General features: G+C 40.2%; 1 protein-coding gene across 2 annotated transcripts in view; it reads left to right on the top strand.

The window, feature by feature from the left end:
- Positions 1–23,026, top strand: part of macrod2 (mono-ADP ribosylhydrolase 2) — a 455,425-nt gene that overhangs the window by 3,935 nt on the left and 428,464 nt on the right. For both annotated transcript variants that reach the window (XM_074646542.1, XM_074646541.1), the window contains exons 2-3: positions 2,365–2,466; positions 5,168–5,281. In XM_074646542.1, coding sequence (XP_074502643.1) covers positions 2,365–2,466; positions 5,168–5,281 — 216 coding nt within the window. The remainder of the gene's footprint in view (positions 1–2,364; positions 2,467–5,167; positions 5,282–23,026) is intronic.

The following is a 23,026-nucleotide window of genomic DNA, read 5'->3' as shown; positions in this document are numbered from 1 at the left end:
TTGTAAAACGAATAACACACAGCAGCTTAGGCAACTAGTAGTAGCTTTATTTGTTTGCCATTGTTGCATAGAGTAATTCTAAGTGCACAAAATGAAACTAAAGTAGTTGCAGTAATGCAATATAAAACTATACATATTCACAATTTGTATAGGATATCTACAGATACTGTATAAAAATACAACAGTGCTAGTCATCCCTGTCTTTTGCATTCGTCAGTTCTCATCGACATCACACCTTCTGTCCTCTCTTCTAATACACCTGGGAAAGAATATTTTTGCATGCCTGATCCAATCTTCTGCAGATATGTCCAGACATCCAGCATTCATTGCATCCACGAGGGATGTCTGATTCTGTGGCTGCTGGTCATAACCGTTCTGCCTCCAAGAGGAAAATAATTAATTAGTAAGGTAGAAAGAAAAGGGACACCATCCTGGAAAGGCCTGTAAAGGCTGATTTATAGTTGGGCTCTACGCAGCGTCTCAGCCTGCGCCGTTGTGAGCATTTATACTTGTGTGTCTGCGGTGGGGTTTCTATATCACTTGTTGAGTTTCTTTGTGTATTTCAAACAATGGTGACTGAAACTGAGCGGATCATGTTGGAGTTAGATCTCGTCACTATTAGCGACGCAGCTAATAAATGTTGAATAACAGTTACTTTTACTGAAAGTACTGCAACGCAGAAAAGAGGGAAGGAGAGGAGTTCAGAGATGGCCAGAAATGCGTAGGAGGAAATGCCAGGATGTCCTACTGCATCCAGTCGCATTTTGCAGTATGCTAGCCAGCATGCTTTTCTGGTTAATCTGACTCACAATCCTGTGCGCAGCGGATATATGAGCAAGAGGGGTCAAAGTTCATTGCGCAATGTTCTGATGAATAAGTATGTCCTAATTGTATACATACTGGATGCAACAGTACAGACTTTGTAAGGGCAGCTGCAGTATGTACTAAAAGTTAAAAGAAAAAGTATACAACTCGGAACGCAGCCACAGTTGTTGCGGTCTGTGTCGGCGTGACAGGTAGATACATTTCTGGGGATGGGCACATCAAGCTATGTTGTAGGGTATGCAGAAGTATAAACCAGCCTTAAACCACTCTGTGACTGGAAGAGAATGGTGAAACGCCACATCGTCCCATACAATAACAAAACGTTGTGGATTCTGCCTCACTTCTTTCCTCACCTGACACAGGTCTTTCATAGAAGTCATCAGGGAATGAAAATAGTTGCTCAGTGTTTTATTTCCCAATTATGAGTTCATGCACTTCTATTATTTTTTTTAGATGTAAATTTAGCAGAGTGTAGTAAATTGCAGTAATTCTGTGTTATATTAGGTTTTGAACATAAATGTAACAGTTTTTACAATAGTATGTAAACGTGCAACATGTAAATACACAGTTTGGGCATTTTGTGTCCAAACAATGAAAAGTCATCAACAGTTTAATCCACATTGACTACTGTTGTGCTGATTGTGCAACAAGGTTTGTCAACTCAGTATTAAGAAATGTGTGTTTGCAATTGTAAAAAAAGGAAATGTAGGTAGTCATGACAAAATAACTTTCTCCATGCACAGTTTAAAAGTTCAGGGTGCAATGAAGCAACAAGGCTTCATAGTGCAGTGGTGCCATGGAGACAGTATGCACATTTTCATTCCAGCCAATCCACGCAACAGCCAGTTTCACTAATTAACACACCCATAACCAAAGAAGAGGGACTAATGAGTGAAATCAAATGGTGGTGAGGTGTCTGTTTGGAATGAGAGCCTGCCTTGTTTTGGGTCTCCATGACACATGGCTGAGAAGTGGGGTAGAAACGTCTTGGATGGCAAGCACCTACACGACTGAAGTGTGTTTGAGCAAGACTCAGAATCCCTACCAGCTCCAGTAGTGCTCTTTCATTGCTGATCCTGCACTTTGACCGTGCTAGCCAAAAGGGGATTTTAATGCATGAAGCAGAATCACTTTATTTAATATCACTTTATTTAAGATCACATTTTTCATAGTCAATTTAGAGAGCCAGGAAGGAGTGGAGCTGGAGCAGTGAGACATGACTGATGATGATGATAATGATGATGATGATGATGGCAGTACCAGGTGAGCAGTGAAGGAGGAGTCTGGTCAGAGGCCAACATCAGTTGGTGCAGGACCAGCAACTGTTTTATGGGTGATAGTCAGGTGAAGTAAAGGAAATAGACTGAGAGAAAGTTTCAAAGACATTAAGAAAAGAAAAAAAAAAACAGATTTAACTGGAAATGAATTTTACATTATTAGCTATCTGTTCCAGTGCCAAATCTATTTCCTGATTTTATTCTTCAATGGCACCAGCTTTATTCTCGCTTAATAAATGTATGATGTCTCTTTCCTCCACAGAGAGACAGCTCCGTCTAGATCGGGAGGAGAGACGCAAGGAGTATCGTCGTCAAGATTTTATATCTCTGGACAAGATCACATCCTGGAGAGAGGAAAATAGACGTAAGAGAAACCGCTTATTGTTGCTGAATGCCTTTTGAGTTAGGTGCGGCTGATAAACTGACACATAATGGTACTGTTTACACACCCCAGCCCAAAAAATAATGCCCATTTTTGTGCACACTTATATTTGTATGATTATATAGAGAAAGCACTATAATTCTGCACACAAGTGTGCTGTGAATGTATTTTTCCGTGTGCTGGAGGTGCTTGCCTGAAATTGGTAATGACTTCCTAAAGTTGCAACTTGGTTATAGCATATTTTATCAAACAGTCAGTATAAAATATAAATATTTTCTATTATTTATATATTATTTATACTGCACTTATCAGAACAAGCAATTACAAAGTGCTTTACAAGGCAGACATAAAAAGAACAAAAACAATAAAGTAGATTTGCAAAATATCCTGCTGCTGCCGCCTGATCTCGTCCACTTTCAAGGCACGGCGCAGTACATCTCCAACGAGCCTATACTCCAATCAGAGGCAGAGTAGGGCGGGTCATGCCTTCGCTATCGTAGGATTCATAATATTGCGACCCAGGAAGCCAGTTTCGATGCAGAGTGGTGCAATGATGATGCATTTTTGTAGGCCAGGCAGTGTGTTAGCATAGCCCTGGGTTCCCTCGACAAAAAGCCATTGGGATTTTTCCATTGGGTTTTGGATTATTGCAGAAAATAAGCACTGTGGCAAACAGACGTTTTTGTTACTTACACGTTTTGTTCAGCAAGATAATCTTCACAAGTGAACACCACTTTTATGATTGGTGAGGTGTGAATGGCACAGAAGTAAAAAGTTTATGTTAGGCTATAAACGAACTACACCATGGTTGCATGAGCGGAAGTGTACACAACGAGCATCGCCCTGTCGGAGATTCTTTCACAACAATGACCAGCTTGCTGTACATTATCCCTTACTTAGCAACCACCTTTTTTAAGACACATAAAAGCTTCAAAATACACAAGTGGGATATTTACTAACGTATTTTAAATTCTTATTTTCTCTTAAATCTCTTAAGCTTGTGTTAACCATAGACCTTATTTCAGTCAACTAACCAACAACCCATTAAAAAAACAAACCATTGACTACGAGACGAGGGAACCGGGCGTGCTAAAATGCTAACCCATTTCAGGGTTCAGGACTCAATCCTTTTAACTTTTTTCACTGCCTGCCACTGTGGCAGGCAACTATTTTTTTTTGTCTTTTGAAATCTCTGCGCTAAATGAAGGAATAACATTTTAGATCTGATGTCATTCAACTTACCAATATATTTTACACAAAAAAACATTATATACATGGTAAATTACAGTGTTCGAATTACACCGTAGCTTCCGGGGGAGCCCTATTTTTCGGGGCAGAGAGGGTACTGTACAAAGTACAGTACTGTACTTTGTTATTGTCATCTATAGTGGTTGTTTGCATAAAAATAAACCATTCAAATGATTATGATTATTTAAATATTTTTCCTGAGCAGCGTTTGAACGCTTTATTATAATAATAACTCAATGGCACCTCCATTAATATTAGTAGCTCCATTATTTATCAAAGCAGGACTGTTCTGCTAACAGGTAACGTAACTAACTCTCCTCCTTCTGATTTCAAAACAGGTTTTTTGTTCCCAGTGAAGCTTTATCAGGGAAAACAATAGGGCGCGTTCCTCAGGTTTAGTAGCGCCATGCTGTTGAGCGCTTTATTTTCTCTGCACCATGGCTCTGGTCCAAAACAAACTGAAACATGATACAGCGTGCATATGTGTCATTGTGCATGCAACTGTCGGAAAGCATAAATACCAAGGAATCGATAGTCACAGAAGCATGAGATACCAAGGAATTGGACAAGTAAGAACCCGTTCTTAACGTGAACCGGTACTCTGTTCCCATCCCTACCGATTTTACCCGCCACTGCCAACAATTTACCCGCATTTGGCGGGTGGCGAGTGCTAATTTCAGACCCTGAATGTATGCAAGCAGGAAGCTCGCAAGAGCTTTAAAACACACAGTAGTTTATGGTGGTGGCAATTTGTCTGACACTGACATAAAACCAACAGACTACAATTGATGTTCAGTGAAGTGAGGTAGATTGGCAACTTATTTAGAGTGATGTGCACACATCTGGTGTGGTATTTTTCTCTACATTAAATTAAACAAGGTAAAATAACTTTTCATGGCAGTTTGGGAGGCTCTTAGCTGATGTATTTTCCTTAAGAACCAGTATGAAATAGAACTGCCGATTCCCAGCTCCTCGGTTATTAGCATCTCTTGGCTCAACTCTTAAAGGAGGAATATAATAGTCATTGCTAAACTGGCCTGGCTTGTTATCTACAGAATATATTCGTTCATAAAAATTACAACATTTGCATCACACAATTCAATTTGTTTTACAATATGAAAGAAGGAAGGAATACAAATGAGAGTATGCAAATTCTGAATTAAAATTCAGTGTCCACTGGAGTCTTGATAGTGTAGTACGTACAGTATTGTCCACTGTTATTGCATTTTAAATGAATTTCTATGAAGTATTGCTATATAGGAACTGTAATAATGGATGAGTTGACTCTTTTTCTCCATCAACATCATCACATTTAACTGAAGATTTTATCCTTTCAAGTACATTTGAGAACATTCATCAATCTGCTCTGTGTCTCTATATTTTATTTATTTTTAATGAATGCAATGAGTTGAAATGATCTTTTTTTAAATTTCAGCCAACGACATAGAGGAAGGGAAGGAGCTGACAGGCGGAGGAGGGCCGAGCGATAAAGTATCTCTCTACAAAGGAGATATCACCGTCTTGGAATTGGATGCCATCGTCAATGCTGGTAAGGATCTGCCCTTTGACCTTTGGGAGCTGTTGGATGGTGATAGTGTTTGCTGCTTGAAGGCAGCTCGGCTATTAAATTGTCCTTGGCTGCCCTCTACTGTTCAGACTCAGAAAGTGCTGGTTCTTGAGGCATTGCACAAGAGATGAGTGTGACTGAGGCAAATGTTAAACTGGACATGTGCTCTCTTTCATCTGACTTACCATAGGTGGAAATACAGTGGCGAGATTATGTTCTAACCCTTTCTTGCTCAACTTATTTGCAGTTCCAGCTCTTTCTGGCTCAAAGTGCAAATTAACTTAATGACTGAATTCATTCTGATTTTGTTGGCGGTGTATGCTGTTATGATTAATGGTAACATGTCCAATACTGCTGTTTTGTAAAGATTTGCTATGTAGAATCAGAGAGTAGGTTAGCAGAAATGCCTTTTTTCAGGGATTTGTGCTACTGTTATGTAATTTTCTGCAGTGTGCTCACAACCTACACACATAGTCAGAGGTGCTAAAAGATTGCTTTACCTGTTGCTTCTGCAGACAGTTTTGCAGCTATATATGTGATAGTCCCACACCATATAGCTGTATAACAGCAGTATATTAAACATGGTGTACTTGGCTTCCTGCAGTTGTGTTTCATAACTTTTCCTTCCTCATGCAGTACTTGCAAACACGCACGCACACACACATTACAGTCTACTAAGCAGTGTGCATCTCGTGTGAAATTAATACTCTCTAATTTATGCAAGATTAATAGATGTGAAAAACAGACTGCTCTGTTGGATAAGGCTAATGAATTTAATCTATTATGTAAATACCCGTCCTGATGAGGATAAGGTGACATGACACTTTGAATCATCGTCAGCATCATGTAAAAGACAAATATGTGGTTTAGTACACAGACACCTGACACACACACCTAAATGTCATCGCAATTGTCTTGCTTTATCGATATTTTGACCTTTACAAATGTAGCACTTTGAGCTGATAATATACAATTCAGTTTGTTGTTTGTACTGAGTTTTGTGATAGCTGCTACATCTCTGAATTGGGTTGTTGTATGCTATATCTAAGCTCTGTAAAGAGATATTAAGTCTTGATTTGTATTTTATTTAGTGTAAGAGTCATTGAGCACACATGCAGGTGGTATGTATTTTATAGACTGACAGGTATTGGATTGCACTTTTACCCAATTTTGTTGCCGGTTGATGCTCTTTACAGTCAATATCTTAAACAAATCAAGGAGTGAATAAGGTAAGCAGTGGTTTTATTAAGTGACATAGAGCATATGAGAATGGAAATGAGGTTCAGGAGGCAGCATTGCACGTTTTTGTTTTTAAACATATTGTAGCAAATGCAGGCAGCTCACTTCAGCAGTTAATGCTGCCAGACGTCCAGGCTCTGATTGAGCTACATGTTGGCCGGGAGGTAATTCATTCTGTTTAGCAGGCTGTCAGAGGGTCTGAAAGGTTGAAGGAATTGCTGAAGCCTTTTATATTTTATATATAGACTAGAAGGTCTCAGCAGTTGCTGCTCTATTCATACTGCAGGAGCCGTTGTCTTTGTACAGGTGGTGGGACTGATAAGAACATTGTTCACCACCTATGACAGCTCTGCTCAACAACAGTAGTATGTTGTGAAGGTAACTCTGAATGTGAATGGATTGTTCCAGACCATGTTTTTTTGTCATTGGTAACAAAACATTATTATAACTATAGGCTGGACATGCTCTGGCTGTAGTGGCTCTTGTCCAAATTTTAGTGAGTAACACAGTTCTGAGCTGCATGTGAACAAGTGCTGCGGATGTTGGGCAACGCAGTTTGATAAGATCTTTGGATAGTTTGTTCAACTTCTTGCCTTTCATCTGTTCACTGCTTCCTATCTCTAGCCTGCAGTACTTCCATTTTCTCGTGCTATTTTTCATTTAGGGTTGGCACCAGTAGACCGCTGCCTATCAAGTGTGGGACTTTTTGAGCACCAGAACGTATTAGCCTACAGATTAATAAACATTTCAAGCATGAAGTGCAGCGATACTAATTATGCAAATTGTAGGTAAGTGTGAAGGTTGTTGTGTAAAATGTATGAAAGAAGGAATACATTTTCTGCTCTTCACATATTCAGGCTACTTGTTATACCCTTTAGTGTGTTCAGTGGATGTGAACTGAAGAACAACCACAGGAGCAGGTTGTTGCCTCCTGGCTGCTTGCAGAGTTAGGACTGTTTGTTCCTTCAGTCGAACTATTCAGCTTAAATATATAATATGATACTAGGGCTGCACAATTAATAGAAATTTTATCAAAAAAACAATATGGCCTACTGCAATTTTCAAATTGCAGGATGCGCAATATTTGTTAAAGGCAAAATATGTGTCGAAATACCATTTTAAATTAAATATTGTCATGCTGCAGAGATGTCCTGGTTTACAGATCATACTCTAAAGACTTAAGAAAACATATTTTTTTGGGTAAAGAACCCTGCAAAAATCACACCATAATCATTATAATATGTTTTTCAATGAAAATGAATAATGATGATGATCATCGTTCCCTCTAATATTGCAAATCATATCGCAATTGCAATATCAGTCAAATAATCGCAATTACATATATTTTCAAAATCGTTCCGCCCTAGATACCGTAATGTGAGATGAAATTATAATATGTTGGTCATTATGTATTATGATACAGGCCATTATGTACGTCACAGCGTAACTGGTGATTTCTTACCTTTCAGACTGCATTAGCATTATGGTTTTCTGTAGCTCATGGAAATGAACAATGACTCCACAAATGTCAACTTTTCACGAAGCAAGTAAAGCCGCCATGTCTCTAGCTTGTTATTTTTATTTCGCATAACATTTTGAATATATTTTCAGAGCCAATTACAAGTTTGTGCAACAAGGTTTTGTCATGACAGCAGCAATATGTTGGTTGCAAAGGAGAAATGAGTGTAATTTTAGGGGCACAGGCCAGCTTGGTACTACTGTTATGGTGGCTGCCTATAGCTTTTAGAGGGTGTCAAGTTGCTTTATGTCCTCCATTAAAGTTTAATTATTAGGCTCATTGAGTTTTTAATTCTTCCTTAATTCTGTTTGGCTGGAGGTTGGACAGAAGGTGCTCAAACTGTCACCTGGGTGAGAGCCTGGAGAGGGCAGGGCAGAAGGGGCTGTGGTGACAATTGGTAAACTGCAGGGGTGGAGGGCAGGATGGCCGTATCATGACAAGGTGGCTTGGGCTGCAGCATCCAGCCCCGGCAGATGGCCCAGCTCAGCCTACTCATTAGTGAGTCTCCATTGGTCTGCCACCACCACTGTGAATAAAACGTTGTTAGATCTATACCCATGCTCCCTGTAACCCTCTTCCTACTATTTTTAAAGGATGAAAGTGACATGTGTATGACACACCTCTCAGTTGATCTCATTTTTACTCCGTACACTGTCTAGATTGCATTTTAGCAGTGCTGCAGACTGTTTTGTCATGGGTATTGTCTCCGAGTATAGAAGACTTCTGCCCAAATTCTTCTACAAGATGCATTTTCCTCTTTTGTATAATAGTTGTAGTATGTTCAGCATGCAAGTGACGATACTGTGTTGTTCAGTAATATTGATAATATCCACCAATATCCCTGATCCTCTGGTAGCCCAAGTTTTTGGCATATATGCCAAATGGATCAGTAGGGAACCTCCGGGTCTGAAAAGTGAAGCCAATGAGGAAGTGAATTAAATTTACATTCTTTCTAATAGCCAGCAGGGGGCGACTCCTCTGGTTGCAAAAAGAAGTCAGATTGTGTAGAAGTCTATGAGAAAATGAGCCTACTTCTCACTTGATTTATTACCTCAGTAAACATTGTAAACATGAGTTTATGCTCTCAATCACTAGTTTCAAGTCTTCTTCAATACAGCATGATGTTCATTTAGTAAATTATGGTCCCATTAAGAGTAAAATAGACAACAAAGCAGGGTATACTTTAGGGCTCGGCTACCTTGGGATTGACAGTTTGCTACCACGGCGTTGTTCGGTCTGGGTGTTGTCAATGTTTTCATCTGACAACTGTAATCCTTTCACAGTGTGTTTTCAGTTCATGAAAGCCAATTGTAACATTTTGGTTGCCCAAATGTCTTATTCTGTGTTCGGTCGTACTTGCGCTGCGTTTCATTTACCGTGGAGGTCGGAGCTGGGAATGACGTCACACCCGAGTTGACTCTGTTCAACAAGTCGGAAAACTTGATGGGGTTTGCCCCAGCCAGGTTAGCCATTGTTAGCAATACCAGTTGATTGAAGTTGAACAGTACTGTGTGTACGACTGATTTAATGAGACACAAATAAGACAGAAGTGCTAGTAAACAGTATTTACTACACATTTTTTACCGTTGATGCGTGGAGCAGCCATCTTAGATTTTGCGGTCGGGGTTGGTGAGGTTCGTCTGACTTTCCGAGTTTGAAATCCGACTTTGGGGGGCGTTCCAGTTGAAATTTCCGACTGGGAACTTGGAAATTCCGACTTCAAGGTTCAAATGGAAGGCAGCATTAGCTCCCATGGTTCCACCCTCTCCTGTCACTTCTGGTTGCAAAAGGCCAAGATTGTGATGGCCAAACTGCCGAGCTCAAGGCTTCAAAATAGCAGTCCACAAACCAATGACTGACGTCACGGTGACTATGTCCACTTCTTATACAGTCTATGCTTTGGATTGGTGTCTGGCAATGATCAACGGAAAGAGGAGACTATCACACTTAATCAAGGCATGTTTCATTGAAACTTGCAGGGTTCACTAAAAGTTGAAAGGACGCTCAAACTGAGTTTTAAAATGTAATGCATGTCATTACTGTTGCTTTTACACGGCAAATACAAGATAATAATTTTTCTCCTCGTCTCTGGGCATGGAGTTCATGTGAGAGTCACCATCCCTCTCAGATCAGAATGAGGTCGTAAAGATAGCGATGCGAAGTGGAGGGGACTTCTCTTATCATGATGACTGTGGTAATTATGCACAGGGGTTGACTCCTAATCCATTACCCGCTGTAAACCTTTCCCATCTTTCCGTATTAGATCATTTTTTAAAGGAGCCAATTTAGTGTGCACAGGGAATCTGGTTATGAACGCTATAAAGAACCTGAAGGGGTTGAGATGACTGTGAGAAAGGCAATTGGTATTCAGTTGTATGGAGCTGCTCATACTGCAGTCATCACAGGTTTGATGAGAGCAGTGACCCTCGGAGGGCAGAATACCATGATCCAGTGGAGATTGACTTTTATACGTTTTTTGATATGCAATCCATTCAAACATTGTTTGCCTGCAGGGCTGCTTGGCACACAGGTAGCATTGTTTACCTTTCATTCATGCATATTATACAGCGCAGAAGGTTACCAGGTACAAAGTAATTCTGTGCTCGGAGCAAGGTTACATGTTGAGGTGCAGCTCTTTTTTATGTTGTCAGTCATTAAATCGTGACCAATTTATTAGCCAATTGATGGGCTCAAGCTTTGCTGTGTGTTGTGCCAGGTGAGAGTTAAAGAAAACTAAATTGGCTTCAAGTTCATTTGATATTATTTAAATTGCTCTCAAACTAAACCTCTGGTCAGTGTTTTAATTATTAGTGTAAATAAAACTAGAGCAAGACATGGATTTTTATCTTGGGTTATTTGGGGTAAAATTTGAATCAAAAGAACTAGGGCTGCAACTAATGATTATTTTCATTGTCTACTAATCTGTCGATTATTTTCTCGATTAATCGATTAGTAGTTTGGTCTATAAAATGTCAGAAAATGGTGAAAAATGTCAATCGGTGTTTCCCAAAGCCCAAGATGACGTCCTCAAATGTCTTGTTTTGTCCACAACTCAAAGATATTCAGTTTACTTTCACAGAGGAGTTATGAAACTAGAATATATTCACATTTAAGAAGCTAGCACATTTTTTTTTTCTTACAAAATTACTCAAACCGATTAATCGATCAAAATAGTTGGTGATTAATTTGATAGTAACAACTAGTCGATAAATCATTGCAGCTCTAAGAGGAACAAATGAAAAATGATAAAAATAAAAAAGTCCTAAATTTGAATGATCCAACATTATTCATGTATTATGAAAAACAAAACAAACCTGAGCTGCATATTATCAGTAAAGGGCGGCAGTAGATCCTTGGCGGCTCCTACTGTCCACATGTCGAAGTGTCCTCGAGTGAGACACCGCAAACCAAGTTGTTCCCCCGGGCGCTTCACAGCAGCCCACTGCTCCTAAGGGCGGGTTAAATGCAGAGGTCAAATTTCACATATGTACCTGCATGTATATGATGATTGTAAAGTTTAACTCAAAGTGATTTTTATTGAAGGAAGAACACTCTTTATTTTTAATCTCTGAGGGTTACTTTTTTTTAAGGGTGAGGTTGTGGTCCATCCTACTTATTGGAAACCTCAGTAGTTGTGGCAGCACAGCAACAGTGCAGGATAATGGTGTGTAATGTCCAGAGAATATTATATGCTTCTCTGAGACACAAGCCTTAATGGAGAGCACTGCCTTATTTATTAGGGAATGACTCTCTGAGTGCTCTGGTAATATTTTAGCCTGCCAAGCACAAGGCTTTCCAGAATGAAAAGTAGATGTGGCATTTTTATTCTCTCACTGAGCTCTTGGTCTATAGACAGACTCTAAAAAGACATACTTTTTCATTGTCGCTCTTCCCAACTTTAGTGTTCTTTTAAAGGTCTAGTTGTAATATATGACAACATATTCTCCTTTTCTATCCTGTGAAAGCCAGTACTCTCTTGTGAAATTGATTTGCTGTTCACATCCTTATTTTTTTTATCGGTCTAAAATGTTGCCGGGACTCTTCATTACTGTTATGAAATGGGGACATTTTAGTAGTTAGTTTTAGGAGTGAGTTGTCTTAACGATACACCCATACAGACTAACACCAGAATGTGGCATGAGATGCCAAAGAATGAATTTACAATTCGCTTTTTACTTTTTACATTTCCCTTAGTGATTGATAAAGCCTATGGCTTTTGGTTTTGCTTCCTGTTTGGGGATCTTGTCAGCATAGACACTTCATTAGATTTTCTGTCAGGCCATGGATGTGCTGCACAACACACTCAGCCCCTGGAGAGTCTGGCTCGATGGGTCTATCCGTCTCTCTGCAGATTCACACCCTGTGCCATAACCTCCCTGAGTGATGCTGCGATGCTCCCAGCAATTTGACTGCAATTCAGGGTCTCTCTCTCTCTCTCTCTCTCTCTCTCGGTCTCTCGGTCTCTCTGTCTCTCTCTCGCTCACTCACTCACTCACTCACTCACTCACTCACTCACTCACTCACTCACTCACTCTGGTGTCAGTTGCATATACATGGACGTACACACTGACACACACACACAGTACATTAGAAACCATGGCAGAGGACTGGTAACTTCTTGAGCAAACTTGTGATTGTTGCACTGTCACACCAAGAATGAAAATCAATGCCCCTGGCTGAGAGAACTTGCTGCTCTGTTGAACAGTGAAATGACTCCGGTGAGTGGGTTGCATTGGGTCCTGCACTAAAAGGTCCAGTTAATCGTATCAGCTCTGAGAGAGATACAGCACAAGGCCAGGGTTTTCCCTGCCATCAGGGTGTAAATGTGAACTAAAGGGACAAACCAGCTGGCGAACTTCCTCTCCTTCCGATTTCAGCTCCATTTCTCCCCCTCCCAGTGTCCAGATTGTGAACAGCCTTGCAGCCTGCTTCAGTGTTTGGTCAACGTCAATGTTGTTTACCTAATCTCTGTGTCCTACGGGGTGCCAACATGGCCAGGTAGAAATAATTTTTCACGAGGTGTGGCTAATGGAGAGTAATCATGGGAATCTGTGCTGTCAGTGTGTATCCGGCTGGCACTTAGAGAAATGTCTCCCTTTGCTTGAACTGCTAATGGTCTATGACCGTATTGAGTGTTTGGGAGAATGAGCCTTCCCAGTCACGCAGTTTGTGACCCAGCCCACACCACCTTCTCTCTTTCTAACACAAACACATACAAAGGGATGTTTAGGCTATGAAACTGACTTTGTGTCTTTGGAGACAGTTGCCAGTGCTCATGAGGAGGCCCGTCATTCATGTCAGGTCCTCACTTGTCTCCCCGGTGGACACAGAACTTAAGTCATCGTTGTCAAGGTCAGAAAGTCTCTGTTTGCATCCCTGTTTTTCTTCCTAGCCCCTTCTTCCACTACCCCCCTCCCTGCAAACATTTCAAAACACCCTGCCTTATGCTGCACACACGCCAGATCTCATCCATCAGGCCTGTGAGTAATTGAGAGGGTATACAGACGGGAACACAGGGAAGGAGTCTCACCACCTTCTGTTTCTATTTCCCTTTGTCTCGCACAAGTTAAGGATTTTTAATTACTGTAGGGGTCATGTAAAGGACATGGAAAGGAAAATAAGTAGCACAAATCAAATAAGAGTCTTATTTTTATTTAGTGAGGGGAATTTTAGTGGTTCAAGGATGACCTTAACAAAAGAAAAACAACATAATGCTTTCCGAGTGAGTACTTAAAGGTAGTGGCTGCAAAATGACTCACCCCTATGCCTGCAGTATGAGGCCTGCTTGTGTGTAAGTGTGTGTGTGTTACGGGTGCTCTAAAGCAGATGAATAAAATGTTTTGTAGCGCAGGTAAAGCTTTCATTTAACAGATAGACCAACAGACGAATGGGTCCAGTGCTCCAAAAAGCTTGTGTATCTGTTGACCTATAGGGGGCACTGTGGCTCTATGGAAGTATCGCTGACATCTCTGATAGCAGAGGAAGTTTGAGAGGTGAGATGACTGGGCTGGTGCTGCATTTCAGATGGATAAATCCCCTTTTTTCTGCTTCCCCCTTCACAGATGTTTCTTTTGAACTGTTTGAGGTGACAACTTGAAATTCCAAGGCGTCTTACAGATTTTCAGCATCTGCTTCTCCAATAGCCCAGAAAAATGTCCAATATTGTGCTGTTTTTGGAATTTGAAACACATTTTTTTTTTAACAAAATAAAACAGAGATGCTGGTTTTGGAGCTCAGTCAAGGTTTCAGATGTTACACTATATTAGCATAGAAGAAGTGAGAATGTGGCTGTACGCTTCTCTTTTAGCTGTGGTGGAAATGTGTATTTGTAAGCACAAAAGAGGAAGCAAATTCTTTTGTCCGTTAAGGGAATGTGGGGAGATGCTGGGTGAGACTAGCTCTTTACTGGCAGAGTGAAGCACGGGTGAAAGGAGCGGGTTGGAGAAATCAACCCCTGACTGCTGACTGTTTCTCTGCACAATCCCCAGGCAGTGTGCTCTGCACGGTCGTCAGCAGGCGATTCACTGGTCCTCTCTATACCCCTCTTTGAACACCAGTTCATTCTCCCTGCTTCTGTTCCCAACCCCCCCATGTTTTCCTCGGTTCCCTCATTTTAGTTTCAGTTAATCTCTACTCCTGCGAATACTGTAAACCGTTGCAGAAACAAACAAATGCAAGCCATGTACACCGAGAGCCCAGGAAAGTGTGCACCTTAGCAGAAATACTGATGAGCTACTCGGTTACAGGCCTGCAGTGGCAAGGTTTTACAATAATGGCTTCATATGTATAATGACTATAGGTAATGGTGCAGGTAATGAGCAACATAATGTCACAAGTAAGTAACGGAATATAAAGCAGACATTCTGGCGAGGGTATTTTCTTTGAGGGATGTAGGCCTCTTTTTTTTTCACCTGACACTCCATTTGATCATTTTATGCTCGTTTCTTCAGAGGGGATGCAGTGGTTAAAATAAATCCAGAATATGTAGTAGTGTTGTAGCAGAAATAAGATAATCCAATGCAGCGTTACTGTGACTAAGTCTCTGTCAAAATTCCACCTAGAAAATCAGTGCTTATATAAAATGGTGTCCTCCCGACTATTTCTCTGTTTGCTAAACAGAGAAATCACTCCATATAAGAGGGCCTCAAAGCAACTCAAATGAAATACTGTGATGTCTGCTGAGTAGCTTTAAATGAGAATTCAATTCCTACAACCCAGGGCAGTTCATTCAATATTTGTGAGCATGTACAAGTTGGAACCAGAGGCCATGTTCATAAAAGTAGCTCTCAATTGACAATTTTGAATGCATTTTAAAGTAACTGAGATTTCTCCCCTAGTTTTAAAAGTTAAAAGGAATCTGGCATTGTTGGGCTGCATTCACACCAGATCGGGCGTTGCGGCGATTCGGGAGAGTCACTTTAATGGCCCATTAACTGCAACGATTAACGTCTTTTGTTCTCTCAGAGCTGGGTTGTACAGCTCTGGATCGCCGGTTCCCTGATTGGCCACCGCAGCGTGACGTCGGGTTGCGTTTCTCCAAGATTGGTTGTGTTTTCTACTTTTCCACCTTAGGCCACTGCGTTTTTTCCCTGCAGCCCCTGCGGCCACCACAGGGGTGTAACAGTACAATAACTTTCTCAGAAAATATCATGGTTTGGATATACTAATTATTACTATAATTAGTTACAATAACCAGGAATGAGAACAGGATTATAATAAACATAATTATGAACCTGATTAATAATAGCATGTAACTATAAAATGTTATATAACTAAAGCATGTTAGCCTACATGTTAGCAGCACTATAGCAAGCTAAATTAACTACTAATTGAAAAATAACACCAGCTGTGAGTTTTAAAAATGATGTCCTGTTATCATTAACAATTAACATTAACATATAGTGAGTGAAAGCGCAGCCAGACTTCTCCTGACTGTATCTTTACCTCACACACTTTCTTACGTCAGTTTTTTCAATACTGTAGATCAGCAAATGTACACGGTATGATAACCTTATGATAAATAAAGATTATTAACCGTCAACTTTCATACCACGGTATACCTTGATACAGTTATACCATTACAACCCTATGCAGCCGCAGCCCAAACACACTTACCCCATTCAAAATGAATGGGAAGAAGTTTTTGCCGCACCGCCGGATCAGGTGTGAATGCAGCCTTACATTTCCAGGCGTTTATTCATAAGTCCTTCTAAGGTGAAGGTTTGCTTCTAACTAAGCAACTATGGAGTGAACACTTTAGAGGAGATGCCATTTCATTCCTAAACTACAAAATATTTCTCTCATAGAAGCTTTAAGAGACTTAGCCTGAAGTACTTAACATTTCAGCAGTGTGTGTAACAATGATGATGGTTAGAAGCTTTCAGCTGAAGTGGTTAACTGGAAAGAATCATTTCAATATTAGAATTTATCTGTCATCTGTCTCATGACTCTAAATTAAGCAAAATGTTCGGTTAGCAACAGTGAATCTTTTCTACCTTTTATTTTTAGACTTAATTAACGAGTTTAACAGTTCAATGTTTATCCAAAGTATTATCTTTTTACATTTCAGGTATTTTTTTTGTTTAAACTGTAAAGCATAATACAGTGAGTATGGATGCATAGATAGCGCGTATACGTTATCACAGCTGACTCGTATCAGTTCCTACGTTTATGCTTTACATAGGCAGATATGCTGCGAATGCTTACCTTTAATTAGCTGTATGTATAAACTAAAACTGCATTTGCAGGATGAGGAAAAGAGTAAATTGAACACTTTTCATAACCACTATTACAATTACTCGAACTACCACCACTGGAAAGCATTTTTTTTGTATTTCTTGTATGCATAAATCTAATTATTGTAAGAGTAATATACGGTATCCTCATGTCACACATAGTGGCTGCATTTTTAAACAATCCTTCATCTTTTCCTAATAGATATACTGTGTAGCAATTTTTAAATGGGCCCAAGAATAAACATTAAACTCAACATAATGTAGGTGTGCGCTGCTTGACATATTATGTCAGACAGCCATCGGCGATCTGTTAAAATGTGAAGCCCATTGTGGCAGAGAACTGAATAATTTTAGACTGTTTATACCCAAATTATGTTTTATGGCAGCACTAGCAGTGCCGAACCAGAAAACATACACATTATCCTAGCAAATCACCTTAAGGTGCTATCAGAGAGACCTTTTCCATCTTCTATAATGAACCTGGTTCGTAACAACAGCAGCCTTTCCGAGATTAAAACAAATAAGGTATAAATCCAAACCTTGCAAAAATACAATAACTGTGAAGAGAAAATTTGTTTTTTTTTGGGGAAATAATCAGCTAGTTGACAAAGACAAAAAGCTCTTAACTGTAATGGCCCTGACCTTAAAGAACACTGCTGAATGCTCACTAATAGAAATTAGACTGTCCCAAGGAAAACCTGCTGACAGTCAGTGGTTTTTATAGGTACATGTATATGTATACGGGAACTAAACGATTCCTGATCTTATCATGTCTGATGAAGTTCCACATTACTGGCAGAGATTACGATGAGTTACAGAAATCGTACTTTCTGTGTCGCAGCCGTTTCCTATTATCTTTACATACTGTAACTCTGATGCACGCACTTAAATGTTATGTTATGATGCAGTGTGTCATAGTGATGAACTGACCTGTGATGATGTTTTAATTGAACAAGCTCTATCTATTGTACAGTAATAATGAAAATCATCTTTCCAGCAGTCATCTCAGCTCTCCGGGGCTGCGCGGCTGTACAGTCGTTGCCCTCGTGTATGGTAATGAAGCACTGACTGGACGTCCTGATGAAATGGATTTCCCTTTTGTTGACACAAGTGATTGTGTGGTTACTGTAGGGCTTAGGGAATGTGGACTCATTATAGACAAAGACCTTCGTTCAGCGGAATAGTAATAGAAACGAGGCTAGGTTCTGTTGACTGTGATGAACAGTAAGCTTTATGTGAAATGTCTGGGAGATATGAGTCTATTAGGCCTGATGGAGTTATTATTTTGAAAGGTCTCACAGCTTACAAGTCAGTGTTTGATGTAACTACCCTGCAAACAATGAGTGCTAATGAACTCCATCAGTTTTCCAAAAGCAAAACCCATTTGGGCTCATTTATGACAAAATGAACACTGTTTATTGCGGACTTTGTTGGGAGAAGGTACTGTATACTGAAAGATTTTATTCCTTCAGTTTATCATTTAAGACAGTTATTAGGGTAACAAGGCTTTGCATACTGAGAATATGCAGTCAGATGCTTGACATTTCATACTGTGTAACAAACTCCCCAGAAGAACAAAGCGATTTTAGGCTAACCCAAGAAGTTCGATTAGATTTTATTTCCATAACAGAGAGCGGCATGGGAAGGAATTTTAGATGAGAGGAGACAGAATATGCCTTGAGTGCCAGTGAGTTAAGAGGTGTTTTGCAGCAGGGTTCACAGGGTTGCTGATATAGAGTAGTTATAGACAAGCTGATGATTTGTTGTGATGTACAGGGGGAGAGCAGGGAGACCTGACTTGGAGGTAGTGTGACCTCAAACAAACTGCATTTGTTTAACCTCGCTCATCTGTGGAGCTATAATGGGATGATAGCTTCTGCCATTAGCATGATGAAATGGACAAATAAGTGACTTTAGTGAAACCCGCTCAAGTAAAGGGCTGCAATTTGGTTGGCCTTTGATGCTTGGGTTGGCTATGGAAACAATTTAATCTCTTTAATAGAATCTTAGTTCCCCCCTCCATGCACAAACAAAGCAGATTAAGGTTCCCAATAAGGCGAAGACTTCGCAGTCTTTGTGATGGAGCAGAATTCCCAATACTGTGGGTGGCATTGGGTTTTTTTTGTGTGCCGTGTGTAGACACAGGCGAGAAACTCCCTCGACACCGAACCAAAGCTCCAATTCTGTTCAATTGTACTTATCTTGCTTTATTCAATGTATTTAACCAGGGTTAAGATCTTGGATCTCTTTTATAAGGGAGACCCCACCAGGACAACAATAGCACATTATATCGCACATTAAAGGGGACCTGTTATGCTTTTGTGCTTTCCTTAAGTGTGTTATATAGTGTTTTTGTGCAGGTAAAAGGTCTGCAAAGTTACAAAGCCCAAAGTCCACGCCAAAGAGAGTTACTCTCCCCCACAGAAACACTGCTCCTGAACTGCCTGAAGTGCCTCGCTTGAAGTCACGCCTTTTCTTCTGTAACGTGGTGATGTCACCAACTAACACATTTGCATGATACCTGCCTAGCGGCTAGTTTGGCATGCCCTCGAACAAAGCTAGTTAGAGCGGAGCTGGAGTGGAGTCCAAAGAGTTTGGTTTGGTTGACCAATCACAACAGTGGGCCAGCTGACCAATCGGAGCAGACTGGGCTTGGTGGGGACGGGAGGTGGCGACGGGCAGGAGCTCAAACTGATCGTTTCAGACAGGGTGAAAAGAAGTGCTGCAGCACAGCCGGTATGAGAAAAGTAATGCATTTTTTGAACATTAAAACATGTAAACCTGTTCTAGTAGAAACCCAAAATACAAAATGATGCACCTGAGATGTGAATTGAGCACAATGGGTCCTCTTGAAGTATGGTATGGTAGATAGATATATGGGTAGAACAAAAGATGGCATGAAATACATAAATACAATATATACGAAACGATACCTGTTACCTAGTCTGCAGTGAAATCTCCCCGTACTAAAAGCTATATCTAGGTTACCGCATTATTGTGTTCAGTGTGATGGTGAAGCTAATTATACCTCAAGTGGCTGAAACTCAGGCTGTTGTAAATAGTCGGCTCCTAAGCAGCTTCCACACAGTCCTGTCTTTGATATGAGCACTAAGGAAGCGATCCTTCATCCTCCTGCTATTAGCGGGTGTTGATTGATTTGTAAGAACGCAATTTGCTGTGGATGAACGTGGAAGAGGAAAAGGTAGAGTAAAGGAGACATTCTAGTGTTTGTCATGGGTTGTGCCACTTAGACAAATGTGAAGACAAGGTGCAGAGACATTATATATATATATAGGTACACTTTGAAAAGCTGCCAGGTGAGGGGAAACAATAGGAAGGAAGAGAGATTGGAGGAAGTTATGACAGGCAGGAGACTCGGAGGAGGATGTTGTGTACTCTCAACAGATTTAATTCCCCGTGTTCCCTGGATAATCAGGCACCACATGGCCATCCTCCAGCCGCCACAGTCCCCCAGGGGCTGTGCTGCGTTGTTGATGAAACACATCACATTACAGATGATATAGGTGCGTTTATCATGTCGTAGTGGGTGTCTTGATGAGTGGTGGAAGAGACGGAACGAGGTAGCTCCATATTGTACGACCAAAGGCATGGCAAACTTTTGGCCAGAAGACACAATTACCCCTTTAATTACCCCTTTAATCAGGATATCTGTTCAGAATATAAATCCAAATGAACACAAGGCAGGAGCACAGATGTTCACATATTGTTGGCTAATACATATATTTTTGCCTGCTAATTAAAGGGGAAATGCATTTGGCTCTCACAGCCTCATTGCACAAAAGCATTGATTATGTGCTATGTTGATATAATCAGATTACACAAAAGTATATAGGTTAGCAAGCCCACCGTATGTCTTACTCGTGCCGAGGACAAGATGATCCCCAAATCCCCCATCCCCGTTGCCAATGTAATATGTATCTGGCCATTTTCACACAGGCAGTGCCACAGACAGGTGCCGAGATGCGGTAAATAGGGAGCTAAACAACATATTGATTGAACATTCTGACTGACTTCTTCATAACCACAATTTAAATTAATAAAGACTTATTATGGATGTTTCACTCAACAACTGTTGTCCCTGCTCAGCCTGCTGTATTGAAGTCCGTCGTGTAATGTTCTACAATCCAGAACAAAATGATCCAAACGGGTAAAAGAAGTAAGATGTAAGAGGAGCACAGGCGGCATTTCTTACTATCTTTTGCATTTTAATGCACCTAATTTGTACTTTCTTTATCTAGATAACAAAAAAACAGGAGCGTATCAAAACGAGTCATCGTACTAAAATATTGTAGTGACAGCCCACATTTCCCATCATGCCTAGTGCTGGACTGAGCAGTTTAAGTTTATGTTCCAAAATGCAAATGTAAGTGTTTTGTAAGTGTTTGTAATGTGTCTGTTAAGGTGGTTTGGAAATTGTTATTTTGTGCTGGTTTATATTTTTAACCATTAGTAAGGTGGCTGTTAAATTTCTTGACACCAGATAGCTCGACACTCCTCCTCCACTCGCGTTCACTCTGTTTAAGGAAGTGAGTGTCAAAACTTGCGCGTGGCATGGCATTTATCAAGTTGTTATCTTCATCTACTCTCAATTTCAATGTGGGCCCTTGTGTGCCCTCCCTTGACCCAGAGGCTGGGACAACTGACCTGGTGATCCCCCGCTGTCGGCGGCCCTGTAGGTTAGTAACACAGAAGTTACTCAGTGAGTTGTAGAAGCTAGAAGTATTGTCAGCTGATGGAATGATCACTATCAGCCTACAACAAAAAATCACTGTTTGCATTTTACGATGCTCTTGATTTCCTCATCTTTCCTACTCCACTTGCACTCTTTTTCACAGTTTTCTTTTCTAGCACAACAATGGAGGGCAGAGTTATGCGTGATCGATCGGCATCAGAAAACCATTGAGTCATGGCTAAAAAGCTTTGTTGTCAATCCAAAAAACAAGATGAGCGAGCTGTATTATTATTTTAGCATTAAACGTCATGATATAGGCTATCGTCTCTTCAGTAAACATTTTGTTGGATCTCTGCTCTAATGAGCTTCCTTGTTTGTCTGCTGTTTTAAGTTTGACTTCATTGTTTAGGTCTGTTATAGACAACTGTAGCTCCGGGGAGTTGCAGGCTTGAGAGGGTGTCGAACAGGCTCCTGTTGTATAAGAGGATGAAATTAATTATAAATCATTGAATTCAGTGTCTAACTGTTTGTATGAACACGTTTTTGACAACCTAATTGTTTTTAATGTAAGACTTCAGTGTGAGTATAACTATGACTTTGGATAGGTACAGTGAAATACAGTTATCGCTGGCACTCCTTTCACGTTTATAGCTGTAGGTTAGGGCTTGGACATTTAATTAGTCATAAAATTAGTCATCACAGTGCAGCCACAATCCACAAAATATAATTCCACTAAGACTACAAAAACAACTTATCACAGTTTATGCCAGGGAGGGTATTATCATAACCCTTAGAGCACAATTTCATGTATTTATTGCAAAAAGCAATTACTTCACCTCACTTTAAAAAATATTATATTTATATATATATATATATATATATAGCCTCCATTAATCTCACTAATTTTCATCTCACTGTACTTTCTAAAATTACTCATGTATTGCAAATTGAAATATAACAGCTGAAATAAAACAGGGCAAAACATCCTACCAGTCTTGTATTTAGCAATATAACTTCTCAGAGCTCACCATCTGATGCAAGGCATTACACATAGTTACAGAGCAGGTAAACATATTTAGGAGGGTATATCAAACTGCCCTTTGAGCTTGAATATTGCAAAATACTATCTCCGAAATCTTCCCTCCTTCTCTTCCCATGTCTTTCTTGAATTGGTCCCCTTCTTCTGAGACAAAGAGTACTTTTGAAAGTCCCTCCAACACAGAAGGCAACATTAGTGTGTGTGTGTGTTCTTGAGAAAATCCTAGTGCCTTGAATCATCATACAGGTTACTGAAGTAATGGAGTCATCACATTTCAAGAGCTCTTTTTTTGCTTCTTGCTGTAGGCAATAGCGCAGCACAATGCTCTAGCAATAAGCAGTTTAAAATCTTAATACATCTGACAAAATAGCACTGCAATAGTGCTAATTTGGCATTATTTGATCGAATTATATTCAATATCATGTCCATCAATGCATGTACACTTCTCACTCAGTATAATGCAATGCAGTACAACAGCACCACTAACTATAGGGCTGGAAAA

This window comes from Sebastes fasciatus, chromosome 9 (genome assembly GCF_043250625.1).
Source record: "Sebastes fasciatus isolate fSebFas1 chromosome 9, fSebFas1.pri, whole genome shotgun sequence".
In the NCBI taxonomy this organism is placed as follows: Eukaryota; Metazoa; Chordata; class Actinopteri; order Perciformes; family Sebastidae; genus Sebastes; species Sebastes fasciatus.
The sequence above is the reverse complement of the archived record's forward strand: the minus strand, read 5'-3'. Positions and strand labels throughout refer to the sequence as shown.